Source organism: Setaria italica, chromosome IX, assembly GCF_000263155.2.
Source record: "Setaria italica strain Yugu1 chromosome IX, Setaria_italica_v2.0, whole genome shotgun sequence".
Classification (NCBI taxonomy): domain Eukaryota; kingdom Viridiplantae; phylum Streptophyta; class Magnoliopsida; order Poales; family Poaceae; genus Setaria; species Setaria italica.
The window spans coordinates 6,143,960-6,159,766 of NC_028458.1; the positions used below are offsets into that span (position 1 = coordinate 6,143,960).

The 15,807-nt window shown below is 46.2% G+C and overlaps 3 protein-coding genes across 3 annotated transcripts in view; 2 read left to right on the forward strand and 1 right to left on the reverse strand.

The window, feature by feature from the left end:
• LOC101756357 overlaps positions 1-2,514 on the forward strand; it is a 3,958-nt gene extending 1,444 nt beyond the window's left edge. Inside the window, exons 4-8 of the mRNA XM_022829638.1 lie at positions 595-733; positions 1,442-1,557; positions 1,632-1,688; positions 1,803-1,920; positions 2,004-2,514. Coding sequence (XP_022685373.1) covers positions 595-733; positions 1,442-1,557; positions 1,632-1,688; positions 1,803-1,880 — 390 coding nt within the window. The 3' untranslated portion in view covers positions 1,881-1,920; positions 2,004-2,514. The remainder of the gene's footprint in view (positions 1-594; positions 734-1,441; positions 1,558-1,631; positions 1,689-1,802; positions 1,921-2,003) is intronic.
• A 3,057-nt stretch (positions 2,515-5,571) lies between these two features.
• On the forward strand, positions 5,572-9,083 carry LOC101765386 (endoglucanase 10). The gene is made up of 6 exons (XM_004981797.4): positions 5,572-6,200; positions 6,667-6,974; positions 7,146-7,610; positions 7,843-7,978; positions 8,056-8,228; positions 8,316-9,083. Exons 1-6 carry the CDS (start codon positions 5,825-5,827, stop codon positions 8,721-8,723), a joined length of 1,866 nt encoding a protein of 621 aa, XP_004981854.1. The 5' UTR covers positions 5,572-5,824; the 3' UTR covers positions 8,724-9,083.
• A 447-nt stretch (positions 9,084-9,530) lies between these two features.
• On the reverse strand, positions 9,531-11,286 carry LOC101765791 (pentatricopeptide repeat-containing protein At1g77405). The gene has a single exon (XM_004981798.3). The coding sequence runs from the start codon at positions 11,236-11,238 to the stop codon at positions 9,979-9,981; it is 1,260 nt and encodes a 419-aa protein (XP_004981855.1). The 5' UTR covers positions 11,239-11,286; the 3' UTR covers positions 9,531-9,978.
• Positions 11,287-15,807: the final 4,521 nt, after the last annotated feature.

The window sequence follows — 15,807 nt, forward strand, 5'->3', positions numbered from 1 at the left end:
TCTTCAGTCACCTCATTTTTAACATCTTTAAGGCCTTTATACTCTAGGCATCGTAGCACGCAAATTTTCAATTTGTTGATTATGAAACAATCAGCATAGGCACATCCTGGAAAAACCGCTATGGTTGTTAAGATAATCATTTGTGAATGTACATTTCTGCTCTTCAAGTCATGGCAACTGACATGTTAACTTAAAGTGCTTCTAGTGGACTAAAACAAAATCCTTATGATGTTTTCGTATATCCAAGTAAGGACTACTGCATACATGACAGCCATTCATTATTCGTGCACACAAGCACATCCAATAACGTGTACTTTTTACGTTCAATATTCATGATGAACTTTTTCAAATGTTATCTAAGAACTGAGCTTGGTGTACACTCCTACCACATAGAGTCATCTTTCCCCAAATTTGTGTGCCTATTTCTTATTTACAATGCCACCTAGTTATGAGATAGATTTTCAAATTCTGCCAATTAAAAAGTGTATAAAACCTTCTTGAAGAGGTTAATTCTGAATTTGGACTCCGTGGGTGATGTGAAGGAGAAATAATGGAATATATTTATTGATGTGCTTGTCTTTTGTTTTTATCTAGGCCCATTTTGTTGAGATGGATCCTTGGGTTATCTCTGAGGTACTTAAACCAAATCTGGAGTGTACTGGATTTCTTGATGTGTCACACATACATATGCTCCGCGTTGAAAAATTCTTGGCCAATGCCGAAAAATCTCAAGGTAGGAACCTCCTTAGGAAACACATTTTACTATTGCAGTATGGCCACTGAGATAGACAGTGATGAGTGAACACATGTATAATATATTTCTATGATCAAATATCGCACACAAACTAATAGATTGATATCCTTTAGGAAACTTATGGATTATTTCTTCAGATTGAGTGTGTATTAGCAATATTTGTTGTGAAAGCTGCAGTTTATTTCAACATGTTTCTTAGATGGAATCCTGCAATTCATGGAAAGATTCTTTCGACGCCTAGGCATTGTTTCTAGATAAAAAGAGAAGTGAGATAGTATGCCACATGTCCAGTTAGAATGAGGTGCACAGAACATGCAACTTGTCAAGGTTATTTAGCAGTGGTCTGCATATTGTATTGTAAGGTGTGGAATTTCTGCTTAGCATTCAAGAGTCAACTGCATTATTTTAGTTTAATAATCTTAGGGACATAAATGATCAGATTTCCCATTAGTAAACTGATAAAATTGTATAATAAATCATAGCAACGTGGTAATTGGATCCCTTAACACTCTCACGGTGCAACTGGTCAGCAGAACACGCCAAAGAAGCAGTTCGCTGAGCCAGCCTGGGTTCGAGTCGCGGCACAATCTTCTTAAGACAAAATCAGGGGGACGTCTCTCCCCCTGGTCGAGTTTTTTTTAAAGTTTTTTATTTCCTCTTCGCCAACTCTATTTCTGTGTCTCTCAGGTAAATATCCTTCCTTTGATTATATTAGTGTAACACCACCATATCTGGAGGTAAACTATAGCACACTACTCGATCAACTTGCAAGGTCACCATTGGTTGGAAAAGATTGCTTCATTGTGAGTTCCTCATGCTATGTAAACCAAACTATTTTGCCGCTATGCACATTTCTGACTTCATCTATGTTCATTAGCTAGTTGAGTACCCACTGAAAACAGATATGGCTGAATCCTGCGGAAATCTTATAAAGGTGGGTTCATCTTCTGCTTGGCTTCATTCAAGTCCTGATTTGATATAGTTGCATAGCTTGTTGGGTCCTCCTGATGGTCGTTGCAGTTGCTAACTTATTTCTCAAACACTGCAGATAGCTGACAGGAGGTTTGGTAGAACAAACTTGTTAATATATGGGCCAACATGGTCAGAGAAAAAGAGAAGAACTTGAGACGATTTCTGAAGCATTTAAGGTGAGGTTTGCACACAAGGTATGCCGCCTCATTTCCCCTTGTGCACATTTCAGATCTTCACCACCATAACTGGCATTCATTCTTCGGCAACTAATTTGCAGATCTATACTTAGGACAAGGAATGCTGTCGATATATCATATCATCACCTGTCAAGAATTCAAACCACCATTTGGGTGAGGTTAAGTTCTCAACTTCCGCACAGAGATGACTGACCTAGCCTTCGCATAGAAATACAGTCATCTCGGTGCATTGAGAGATCATACGTCTCTCTCATTCTGGTTCACCGATCCACATCCCAGAAGGAAAAAATGGCCCTCTGCCTTCCAAGCATCGGCATCAAGTCACATTTCATAACACCTTGGGAAAGAGACCTCCAGCTTACGTTGCTTTGCTAATTGATGCCCCATATAGTATCTTTGGAAAGGCTTGTACACTTCCATAATTGTATCAAGCCCGTCTTTCTGGCCGGCATGGTACCAAAGAGTACCCCAATGTATCCTGTACTTGTACTCCGGGAGTACGCTGGTTCAGGTTGCAGCTTTTAGGCTGTTATATAACAATAGCTTAACGCACTCGATATCAGTAAGCCAATGATGGAGCCAATTAGCAAACGGTGTGCAAACCCCTTTACGTTTCGTTTATTTTACAACAGCCTTGTGCTTCAGGCTTCCATGATATTGTTGGCAGGATAAAGACATGCAAACATGCGCCGAGTGCAGCGTTCCGAAGCAACCGCGCCCGTTCCTTCCTTGCATTTCACGGTAAGAGTCCCGGCTGTCCGGGCGTCCGTATCTTGGTCGCATTCTCCATTTTAGCGCATGGACCTGCGTGCCATTTTATACCGGTGCTCTGTTTGCTATTCAGTGTAGTCGAAGACTAGAGCGCCTGTTCCTGCTGTACCAGCATTGAACTGTCAATGATTCGTCTGATGCACCATCCATGATCCATCCAGTTTCTGCATCTTGGAGGGAGTCCTTGGTCACTGGTCAGTCAGCTAGCCTGCATGTTAGGGTGAAGGTATCAGGATACAGATGATTTTCCGGCGTCTTCACGATAGCCTCGGAATCACGTCCAGGCGTGCATGCCCTTGGGATGAATGACGGGGATTTGGATTTGGGGCACAGATCACACGATACGCGTGTGCTCGTTTTCGCTGAACACCGCGGATCTGTTCGGCTGAACTTATAAGCCGACTGAAAAGCTGAAACGGTTGATTTGTTGTGAGAAAAAAACACTGTTTGGCTGATAAGTTGAAGCGAACAGGTCGCACAGCTCAATCCCCAACAACCATTACTGCATTTCCGGGTGGGTTTTTTGTGAGAACTTTTCTACTTTATTAATCTCCAGGAATTCCAAAACTTACGAATCACTATACCCAAAAATTCCCACCATCCCGAAGAAAAGGTGCTCCAAAAGCTTTGTCAGGCACTCAGCCACTCCTATCCAGGTCCAGTGCGCTCCACGGGTATCTTTGCTTCTTCTGTCCCTTTCTATTCTTGGCAGCAGCCTGCCAGCCTTTGCCCTCTGGTGGAAAAACCGGGAGAGCGGTGCCGCCCTCTGCCCTCAGCAGGCGAATCTGCTTGGGTTTCAGTGCGCAAGGCATTTCTTTCAGCGGCAGCGAGCGGATGAGGCCGCCGAGCAACGGCCACGGTCCCAGGCGCCAGGCGGCGAGCCGAGCGCAGAGCCGATCCGCCACGTGATGGACTGACGACACGAGTCCCGCGGCACGCAGACGCGGGCGGGTCCAAGGAATACGCCACCGACAGCAGTCCACCGACAGCTCGCCATCCCAAGCCCAGATCTCCCTCTTTTTTTTTTTTCTATTTCGGAGCCTCAGCAAACAAGCCATTTCTTTTTCTCTGCTGTTGCTGCTGGTTAGTCCCCGTCCTGCCAGGGGGCCGAGTTAATTAGCGTAACCCACCTCTGTGACAGCGAGGGTGACCCCTCACCGATTCAAGGTGTGCGGGTCTCGCATCCGCGCCAGCTGCTAACAGCCAACAAGGCGCACGCATCGCTTGCAGGGGCGCAACGAAATTTCCACAGGACGCGATGACTTAAACCCCACTGCTGCACTGTGGTAGTGTAGTGTGTGGTACACGTCAGTACATGACAGCAATGGTATTCGGAGTAGGTCGTGTGCTCAGCAATGCTTCTCCTGTTCTCCTGATTTCTTTTTGCCGGGGAACGCACACAATACTGGTCCTTGCTAAAATCGTAAAGTATGTGACTGCGCATTTAAAAAAGAACCACTTGATACGGGCAAAGTTGATTCTTGTAGGCAACTTAGATAGGAAGCCCATTTTAATACATGTACCTACGACACCAACATCGAGTATATGTGCCGGAGGGGATAAAATTAAGAAATGGTGGTGGTTGGCTAAAAAAAGAAAAAGAAAGGGAGAGAACCATGATAGCTAGTGCCCAACACGCACTTTTCCCGTTTCCTCTCCACCACATGCGCTGAGCTCTGTGGTGTGACTGGTGTCTCCTCCATCCATCCATCCCCCCAATCCAGCAACGCTCTTCACTCTCTGCAGCTCCAGTTAATTAAACTAAGGGGGTGTTTGGATACGAGGTGTTAAACTTTAACAGTGTCACATCGGATGTTCGGATGCTAATTAGGAGAACTAAACATGAGGTAATTATAAAACTAATTGCAGAACCCTGTGCTAATTCGCGAGACGAATCTATTAAGCCTAATTAATCCATCATTAGCAATTGGTTACTGTAGCACCATATTGTCAAATCATGGACTAATTAGGCTTAATAGATTCGTCTCGTGAATTACACTCCATCTGTGCAATTAGTTTTGTAATTAACCTATGTTTAATACTCCTAATTAGCATCCAAACATCCGATGTGACAGGTGTTAAACTTTAACACTTGATTGCCAAACACGCCCTAAGCATTAGAAAAAAAAAGGGGGCAAACAGCAAGGGAACAAATAGCGTCAGAATCAGCAACGGGTGGTCAGTATTTTATATTGAAATAGTGCTCCAGTACCACCAGCAGCACCAATGTTTTTGCTTGAGCAAAGCAACGGTTACTGCGTCGCAAAGGAAAACTAAAAGCGAACGCCGGGAGCAAGTTTAATGCCGTCGCTCTCATGCATTATTGCCCCCCAATCTTTCTCTGTCACGTACAGTTTTGATGGGGGGGTGCGTACAAACAAACGACAGTGCCTTCCCACTCAGATCTACGAGAGTTAAAAGCAAAGACCTACCCTCCCTTTTTTCTTAGATGGCCGCCCAAATATCCTCCCAACTATTACCACAGTGACAACCGCAATTCACCTCGTGGACACTGAATGCCTGTGGTCGGTAATCTCCAAACGATACAAGCACGAGGCGCTCCTTCCGTACCGTAGCAATCACGCGATTGCGCGGCATGGTAGAGAGCGGAGCCTACCAGTGTGTGCCCGGGCAGCCCCCCACCAGCGCGGACGCCGCCCCCACAGGTGAGGTGGAGTGGCCACCGCCTCCTTCCCCTGTTACGCGCGCGGCGCACCAACCCACCCGTCGGTGGATAGCGCAGCGGCAAAGAGAGCCGAGGCGGAGCCGAGACCCCCCAACCCAAAAAGACGGCAAGAGGGCGGGGGAAAGCAACGGCGCAACCACCTGATCCCTCCACCCCATCGCACGGCATAACAAATCACACCCCCACGCACCCACGCCACACCCCCCACGCAGTGCCGTGCCGCACTGCCATCTCCCACCACCATAACTCACCCGCCTCGCACGCTCGCCTGCCTGCCTGCCTGTCCCTCAGCCTCTGCTCCGCACACTCGTGCAGTGCAGGTGCAGCCTCTCTCACTCCCTTCCCGGGTGCCCGCATTGCCGCCGGTGAGCAGAGGCGGAGCGGCCGCGGGGGCGCGGAAGCAGCAGCAGGAGGAGGAGGAGCAGCAGCAAGAGAGCCGGCAGGATGTTCGGGCGGGACCCGTGGGGCGGGCCGCTGGAGATCTCCAACGCCGACTCGGCGACGGACGACGACCGGAGCCGGGACCTGGACCGGGCGGCGCTAATGCGGCAGCTGGACGAGACGCAGCAGAGCTGGCTCCTCGCCGGCCCCGGGGACCAGGCGGGCAAGAAGAAGAAGAAGTACGTCGACCTCGGCTGCGTCGTCCTCGACCGCAAGATCTTCATGTGGACCGTCGGCACCATCCTCGGCCTCGGCGTCTTCATCGGCTTCATCATGATGATCGTCAAGCTCGTCCCGCACAAGCGCCCGCCGCCGCCGCCGCCCGACCAGTACACGCAGGCGGTCCACAAGGCGCTCATGTTCTTCAACGCCCAGCGATGTGAGTTCAATTACTCCGTTCTCCTTTCTTTGTTTTTTTGCTGCCCTCCCTGTTCTTTCCTTCCTCCGTTCCTCGTCCCGCTGAATTCTGCAAATCAGATCCGGTTCTGCGTAGACATGCAGACGATTCTGGCAGCTGGAGATGTTTGCCATGCCATTTCTTGCCTTCCTTTGCATGAGTTGGTGGCTGCCGCATATTTCATTCTACGTTTCTACATTTAGCATGCCTTGGGTGCTCAAGATCTGACCTTTCCCGGCAGACGTATACTCCGTCGTATATTTAACACGAACAGAGTCCACGTGGGGGAGGAAAAAAACCACCAAGATATCTCACTCTGATCTGAAAAAATATGGCAAAAGACTATGAATTCGTAAAAGCAATTAAAATTGACGAAGAGGATGAGTGCACCGACAAAAATTCTGCTCACCTGCTGACTGACGATGTGTTCTCTTCTCTGGGATGTCAGCTGGTCCGCTGCCGAAGCACAACGGCGTCAGCTGGAGGGGCAATTCCTGCATGAAGGATGGCCTTTCTGACAGCACCACCCGGCGGAGCTTGGTCGGAGGCTTCTACGATGCAGGGGACGCCATCAAGTTCAACTACCCCATGGCCTGGTCCATGACCATGCTCAGCTGGAGTGTGATCGAGTACAAGGCCAAGTATGAGGCTATCGGCGAGCTCGACCATATCAAGGAGCTGATCAAGTGGGGAACAGATTACATCCTCAAGACCTTCAATTCGTCAGCCGACACAATCGACAGGATTGTTGCCCAGGTTCGTAGCTACTGATCATCTTGAGGTGCTGATTTGCTCTGTCCCAAAAATGGCTGGTCATCAGATCCACCCAAATTGAGTGAACTTCCCGTGTCTTTTCCATAAAACATCTCCAGATATCAGACTGAGTTACAGCAAATCAGTGACTCCCATATGAACTTTTTATTGCAGGTGGGTATAGGTGACACCTCCAAAGGTGGCTCCCAGCCTAATGACCACTACTGCTGGATGAGACCAGAGGATATCGATTACAAAAGGCCTGTCACTGAGTGCCACTCTTGCTCAGATCTAGCATCTGAAATGGCTGCCGCCCTGGCTGCAGCTTCCATAGTGTTCAAGGACAGCAAGACCTACTCTGACAAGCTCGTCAAAGGTGCAAAAGCCCTGTACAAATTCGGCAGGACGCAGCGAGGGCGATACAGTCCCAATGGATCCGACCAGGCAATTTTCTACAATTCCACCAGCTACTGGGATGAGTTTGTGTGGGGTGGTGCGTGGATGTACTTTGCCACAGGGAACAATTCATATCTCACAGTTGCCACAGCCCCAGGAATGGCAAAGCATGCTGGAGCCTACTGGTTTGGCAGTCCAAACTATGGAGTATTTACCTGGGATGACAAACTTCCAGGAGCTCAGGTTAGCATATTTCACACTTCAGCACTGAATATAGTAAAAGTACTCAGCATGATCTGAACGGAAAGGAAACCATGATCCTCTGTACTGAATATGTCAGAAACACCTAGTGAATAATTGAGTGCTTCACAAGCAATTAGACTGCTAAGGAAAAACAGAAAGGGTTATCAAATGTTATAATGCAGCCTTCTAGTGAATATTGATCATCACTAACGTAGTTTCTACTTTATCCCAGGTTCTTCTCAGCAGGTTGCGACTCTTCCTAAGTCCAGGGTACCCTTACGAAGAAATACTGAGGACATTCCACAACCAAACTGACAACGTTATGTGCTCATATTTACCTTTATTCAATTCATTCAACTTCACTAAAGGTTGGTGATGCCCCTCTTTGTTTCTCTCTTTGTTTTTTGTTCCACAGAAGAAAGCTAAGCAACGGAATATTTTGCAGGAGGATTAATACAACTCAACCATGGAGGGCCTCAGCCACTTCAGTATGCTGTCAACGCAGCTTTCCTTGCTTCTTTGTATAGTGACTATCTTGAATCTGCAGATACACCTGGGTGGTACTGTGGGCCTAATTTCTACACCACAGAAGTCCTCCGCAAGTTTGCCAGGTCACAGGTAAAGTATTGTTCTTAATGCTCTTGAAGTGTGTAATACACATTAGCAGGAAATGTGAATTAACAGTTAAATATTTTCAATTTGCAGCTTGATTACATCCTTGGAAAGAACCCGCAAAAGATGAGCTACGTTGTGGGTTTTGGAAATAAGTACCCAAAGCGTCCCCATCACAGAGGTGCATCGATACCTCATAATGGCGTCAAGTATGGATGCAAAGGAGGTTTCAAATGGAGGGAGAGTAAAAAGGCAAACCCTAATATTCTCGTTGGAGCAATGGTGGCTGGCCCTGACAAGCATGATCGCTTCAAAGATATCCGCACGAACTACAATTACACTGAGCCTACTCTTGCAGCAAATGCTGGTTTGGTCGCAGCACTGATTTCTATAGCTGATATACCAACTGGAAGGTACAGCATTGATAAGAACACAATCTTCTCTGCAATTCCTCCTATGTTCCCAACACCCCCACCGCCACCATCAGCATGGAAACCGTAAAGAGACAGACCTCTGAATATTTTCCCAAGCATCAAACAGGGAAGTGGAGCAACATATGATCGTTTGGTACAGCAAAGGCCAGAAACAGAAAAGCAGACAACATAAGCTTATAGAGCTTCTATTTCTGTACCAGTATGACAGATCAGTATAAAATCTTCTGTCAAACATAGATCGGAAGTTGTGTGCATCGCGTGAAGCTAATTTTTGGGGTCCTTGTTGCTATTGGCATTCCAGCTCATGTGTGAAGTTCTTTTTGTAGAAATGGCACCTTTACAAATTATTTTATAGGAGTGACTTTTCATCATAGTAAAGAATTTGTGTGACCTCTATGCTTGCTTCATTTTGATCCTGTTATTTATATTTAAAAGTCCCTATTTCAGGGGTGGCATGTTCATTGAGTTCTCAGGTTACATGGGAATAGCAAAACGACAGGCATGTTCACTGAGTTCTCAGGTTACATGGGAATAGCAAAACGACGGATAGGAAAATGAGTTATGACAGTTTCTTTGTGCGCTGAAGCATATCTTAGAAATTATGATGCCCGAAGTGACTGCCCACAAAGGCATTTCCAACATTTTTTTTACTAAGGGAAGGTATTTCCAACTACTAATGAACTAGTATTACGAAGACAACACAAGAACATCATCGATTACAGACCGGATGAATCAAATGTGGACCTGACAGACAAAGAATGTTCTCATGATTAATGTAACCAAGGTGGAAAAAAAGGAAACAACGCCAGTCATGATGATGGCTCAGGTTAGAAAACTGAAAACAGCAAAATTTAAAGTTGTGATGCTGATAAACTGCAATAGATAATGCTGAGATAAGGCAATTTCTATACCAGTTATTCTGCAAACTACAAGATTCCAGAAAATTAACAAACAAAAAGTTCAGAATGCATATAGATAACAATTATTCCCTACTCAACAGCCAGCAAGAATGAACAATCTCAGATATATTTTACCTTCTGTGCAAATAAACTTTATTTTAGCCTTGAACTATCTTGAGATAATGGAAATATCCTAGAACTTCTCCCTGGTCTCATCGCCTGCTCCCTGGCAAGGGTCTTTCAACAAATCCTCCTTACAAGAGCACTCAGTCGGCACTAGCTTTACACATATATTAGCTTGTAGTTGTAGCCATGTGCCATCCGAGGCATCCCAACCGAGAACACTTTGCTTGCAAGACCTGCGTCTCTCATGTGGCAAACAGATTGCAAGTATCCACAGCTCGTTTTTTTCTCTCTCCTAGATCATCTTGTAACTGATCGCATTATGGGTTTAATTCGCATGACCTGTTGATATCTTGCTGTAATGCCATACTCGATGGACTGACATAGCTCTTCCGGCAGGGCCTCCTCATCAGCATCATCAATTGCATCCTTCACTAGCTTGTAAGTGTGCTCCCTCGGCAAATGCCCACTTTCAGCCATATCAATCAAGAACTGCCTGGCCTCACCAACACGCCTGCTCTCGCACAAGGAGTGGATGACAGGTGTGTAGGTGCTCGATGAAGCCATCCCATGGCCCCTCGTAACCATTTCCCTCATCCACCCAACAGCCTTGTCCACCTGGTTCACCGCACTGTAGTATCTGATGAAGGAATTGTAAGTCACCCGGTTTGGTGCGCAACCCTTCTTCAGCATTTCGTCGAACACTTCGTGGGCGCGCTCCACGCGGTACGTTTTGCACAGTCCATTGATCAAGCAGTTGTAGGTCACGACGTCCGGCTCGAGCCCCTTCTCTCCCATCCTCCGGAACAGCCTCCCCGCCTCGTAAATCCTCCGTCGCGCCGCCTTCCGGCACCCCGTGCCCACCCCGATCCGGCAGTACCAGGAGATGAGCACCGTGTACGTGAAGGAGTCGGGCTTGCAGCGCGCGCCGGGGCGCTCCATCTGGTCGAGCAGGAACCTGGCCTCCTTGAATCGCCCGTTCTGGCACAGCGCGGAGATGAGGGTGTTGTAGCACTGCGCGTCGGGGGAGCACCGGAGCTGCCGCATGCGGTGGAACGCGGCGAGCGCGTGGCGCGGGAGCCCCTCCTCTCCGAGCGCGCGGATGACGTCGGTGAGCGCGGGCGTGGAGACGAGCGGGGCGTGCGCGCGGAGGAGGCGGAAGAGCGCCGGGAGCGCACGGGCGCGGGCGAGCGCGAGCGCCGCGGAGCGGAGCGGGGCCTCGGAGAGCGGGACGGGCTCGGGGTGGGCGTGGTCGTGGGACCAGGAGAGGAACCCGAGGGTGAGGGCGGCGGCGAGGCGGCGGTTGGCGGGGGACGAGGCAGAGGAGGCGGAGGGGAAGGGCCGCTGCGGGCAGAGGCGGCGCGGGGAGCGCGGGAGGAGGAGCCGCGGGATGGCGGCGAGTGCGGCGGCGATGGAGTGCGGGGAGAAGCCGCGGAAGGCCGGGGAGACGCGGAGCGTGGCGTCGAAGCGGCGGCGCTGGAGGAGCGCGACCAGCAGCTGCGGCACGAGGCGGGACGGGGACGGAGACGGCGGCGACGGCGCAGGGGAGGGGATGGACATGGGGGTAACTGGCTGGGTTGGGGCGTTGGGCCGGGAATTCGGCTGGGGTTTGTTTGATTTGAGCGGGAATGTTACTACCGAGTGCCCTGATCAATCTTTTTCCGACAAGGAATAGGCGAGTGTTGTGGCATCCAACGCAGACAAATCAAATTTCGAAACAACGAAAATCTGTGCTTGAATGTTACCATATGTATATAGCACTTCTGAATGTTTTTTTTGGTTGAGAAAACTAGGCCTTCTAAATTTTGCCGAACTTTATCGATTATCGACTGCTCTATAGATTGTCAGCGTTAGGATCTACATGACACCATGCGGTGAACATTCGTTCATCTAATCAAACTGTTTCTTAAGGAAGTATAGTGGTTTTGCAAGTTCAGTTTAAGCTAAGTTAAAAAAAAAAACAAGATCCAAGTGATCTAGAAACAGGCCTGGAAACCGTCCTGATCCAGCCCAAACTCCAGAAAACCTAGATGGGTCGAGCCAGGCTACATATGGACAGGCCCAATCCAATCATTTTTATTGTACTACTAGTGTACTCCCTTCGTCTCACAAAGACTCTTCGTTTAGAAAATTTTAAACAAGATAGTAGCAATATTAAAAGTTCAAAGTACCCTGAATAACTATTATTAAGCGTATGGATTACCGAGTAGAATTAATCATGCATGCACGCTTGCAGTAATTGTCGGACCTATTAGCTTTTCTTATTTAACGAGTGTGGCTCATGTATCGATATTGAGTAAATGATCGATTCGTTAACTGGATTAAAAGGTATTATGAGGGTCTTTGTTGGTTTGTCTGAAAGTTATATGGATACTCTTTGTGGGGTAAATTTTGAAGGTAAAATGAAAAGTGTTTGTGAGAGTACTTTCTGTAAAACCGGTCCACTGGAAAAACGGAATTCCTAATCATCAGTCGAGTGTTTTTGCAAAAATGTTGTCGATTTTATCCCGTCACGAAACTATCACTGCCTTCCTCAAAAAAATAAAAAAGAAGGAAAAACTGCCAGCGCCATTTCCACCAGTGACGAAGGAAAAAAGCAGTTGGCTTCTTCTCTTTTGCGTGAAGTTGACTCTTGGAGCTTCCGTTGCCACATGCCCACATTCTTAACTCCCCAAGCATTTGCATGTAATCATGCATGTTCTAGTGGCCAAGAATATCATTTTCAAATAAGTGCCATGCATCGATCAGGAACTGGCTGACATAGGTAGTACGAAGTAGCTAGTATCATCTTATTCAGGAACAGTGAAGGTGTTCGATACACATTCCTTCCTTTGTGAGCATGAATTCAAGCCCTGCTGTCGACGATCGATTGCACTCCAAACTTCTTCATTGGCCCACAGCTGCTGCAGCTCTCCTGATCCCCAATCAATCTCTCAGTCTCGCTCCTTAACCGTTTCCTGGCTGTTGCATGACGTGACAAGACATCGAGCGCTATATGTAGCTGTACTGTTGCAGGTCTAGGATTTGCATCAGTTGCGACATGCCACCATGTAAGCCATCCAGTTAGCCGATCGGAGTGCGTGGAAGGATCAGGATGGGTTTGCGACATCGTAGATAGCAATAGCATGTGCGCCAAGGCTTCTTCGTTATCATAGCAGTTGTGTGATTTTGTGTTTGTCATGTGGATCTCTTAGTTATTAGGCTATCCGCACTCGTCGAACTCTATTTCTATCTTCTAAAAAGAATATTCTATTCTAGTCATCGAGATTCTCTACTCTATACACATTTTTCCACACCCGTGTTATCTCTATCCCCTACTCTATGCCAACTACTCCATATTTTATTCCCCTCCCTCCTCTGTCTCTCTCACCCCAACTCTCTCTCTCCTACTCATGAACGGGTACCGTGCGCTGGTGCTCCGCTACTTGTAGCGCTCACACGGCCGGCCGGTACCGCAGCACACCGTTTGCAGGCCCGCGCTGCGCGGTTTGCAGACGCTGTAGGTCTGTTTGCTGTTCAACGGTGCGGATAGCCTTATTCCCCTTCATATAAAAAGTCACGCCCTGCCACTGTCCACATACGGGGAGAATGCAACTTAGACCCAACAACACGTATAGATATCCCTGTAATGCAAGGAAAGACATAATGGCATCCTGGCCATGTGAAATGTACGAAAGGCGGCATCCTGGCCATGTGAAATGGACGAAAGGCAAGGACAACAATTAAGAGGCTGATTTTGGAGCCTCCACGTCAATTGGAGCTGAGAGTGATGAGGAAGCACGGCACGAGAGATTTCTCGGACAAATTAAAACTGCCATAGAGCCTTATCCATTGAGTTTTGGCATTGTTGCTTGATCCTCATCAGAAAGCTTGGCAAACTAATACATAGTAGGTTTTGACAATCCTGGAAGTTTTTTTTTCCTCAACTCATTCTAAGGGGTGTTTGGATACGAGGTGCTAAACTTTAGAAGTATCACATCGGATGTTCGGATGCTAATTAGAAGGATTAAACATGAGCTAATTATAAAACTAATTGCAGAACCTCTGTACTAATTCGCGAGACCAATCTATTGAGCCTAATTAATTCATGATTAGCACATGTTTACCGTAGCAACACATTATCAAATCACGAACTAATTAGGTTTAATAGATTCGTCTCGCGAATTAGACTCCATCTGTACAATAGGTTTTGTAAATAGTCTATGTTTAATACTCCTAATTAGTATCCAAACATCCGATGTGATGGATACTAAACTTTAGGAGGTGTATCCAAACACCCCCTAAGTTTTGGCACCGTCCCCTGCAATTTGCAACTTTCGTTGAGTTTTAGAGACACTTTCGTTGAGTTTTACTCCAAAGAAATAAATTCCAACTTATGCACCTGTGGATTGAAGTTTGGAGACAAAGAAGGATTCTTGGGGTGTGTGAATCTTATCTTGAAGCTCATCGTACATGGGGAAAATCCAATTTAGGAAGGGGAAAGTCTAATTTTCACCGTCCAACTATCAAAAAGTTCGACTTTCAACCCTCAACTATAAAATCAAACACCGAGGACCATCCAACGGTTGAAACCCAGCAAATTTAATCATTTGGGTGATTTCAAAGGTGTCCCTCCATTATTTGTAAATTAAAAAAATTCCAATTAACCTAATTATCCATAAACAAATCATTTTAAATAAAAAAGTAGAAAATCAGTACCATTTTTTTTAAAAAAATATAACCTATCTGATGGTTCTCTATTTCGTTTTATTTGGATGTAATTTGATCATGTTCCAAATATTTTCTTATTTAAAATGAAGTACTTATGATTTTCTAGATTAAACTAGATTTTCTTAATTTTCTAGAAAAGGCACCTTTGAAACCACCCTAAGGACTAAGTTTGCACGGTTTTTCAATTGTTCAATGGCCTTTCGTGTGTGAATTGTACTTCAGGGTTGAAAATCAGACTATCGTGGTAGTTTTTTTTTTTGCAAATCACACAGACTATGCTTACAAATACGTACGGATACTCGCCCCTACGAACACGCACGCAACCCTCCTCTATGAGCACCTCCGAAAGATTGAGCCGACAAATCCTCGAGATTGACGAAGTCACCACTGGCACCTCGCTGTCGACGGGCACGTCGCCTACCACTGAAAGAATAGCACCGGTTAATTCCTGGAATAAATTTAGAAAAATACGAGCACTAGTGCGGAGCCGAGGACTCGAACCCTGGTGGACAAGTTACACCACAAGAAACCTCACATGCTACATTTGGACTATCGTGGTAGTTGGAGGGTGAACAGCAGTTCCTATAGAACCTCTGGATGCTTTTGGCTTAGAAACTAGGCCACTGAATTTTGCCAAACTTTATCGAACTGCTCTATATATTCATTCATCTAATCAAGCAGGTTTTGCATTTTTTTGTTAGACAAATCAATTTTTGTTGCAGGTTGTAAACTAAGTGATCCAAGTAATAAAAAGAAAACAAAAAAGGAGTACTCCCTCCGTATAGGAAAAAGAAGTTATTTTGGACAAGGTTTAGGCCAAACTTTGGGAATATAAATCATGAATAACTTTTAAGTTATTGAGTTTGGAAATGTGAAAGCCATATAAATAGATTTGTCTTGAAAAATACTTTCATAAAAATATACATATATCACTTTTGGATAAATATTTTTATAAAAATAAGGAGTCAAAGTAATATTTTGGAGACCGTGTCGCTGTCCAAAACGACTTCCTTTTCCTATACGGAGGGAGTATTTGCTAGTGTTATTGTCACAACATTTACAGCTAATCGATGCACTATGTGGGTTGAATACAACGAAAACGTGTCTAAGCACGTGTTTTGATAAGAGGAATAGAGTTTGCAAGCGACCGCATTATTATGTAAAGATGAGAACTTGATGAGCTGTTTAGCATAACGACCAGCATGACAGCAGCCTGCACCAAGATCTGGACAACATAATGGCAACATTTAGTGTAGCCATGTGCAAACGGCATGGACGACATGCGAAAACAATGCTGTAGAACGTCTCTATAAGTTTGGATTTTTTTTCTTAATTAGCAATATCATCACATAAATTTCAAGATCAGCCTTGTTTCATTTGCAAGATAGAGAATTGACAAACAACCAAACAAATGACGAA

What these genes read in the sequence shown, in the direction of transcription:
- LOC101765386 (XM_004981797.4), top strand. Translation starts at nt 5,825, where the DNA reads ATGTTCGGGCGGGACCCGTGGGGCGGGCCGCTGGAGATCTCCAACGCC. An exon ending in TCGACAGGATTGTTGCCCAG is followed by an intron (nt 6,975 to 7,145) that starts GTTCGTAGCTAC and finishes TTTTTATTGCAG; the next exon opens with GTGGGTATAGGTGACACCTC. An exon ending in TTCATTCAACTTCACTAAAG is followed by an intron (nt 7,979 to 8,055) that starts GTTGGTGATGCC and finishes AATATTTTGCAG; the next exon opens with GAGGATTAATACAACTCAAC.
- LOC101765791 (XM_004981798.3), bottom strand. Translation starts at nt 11,238, where the DNA reads ATGTCCATCCCCTCCCCTGCGCCGTCGCCGCCGTCTCCGTCCCCGTCC.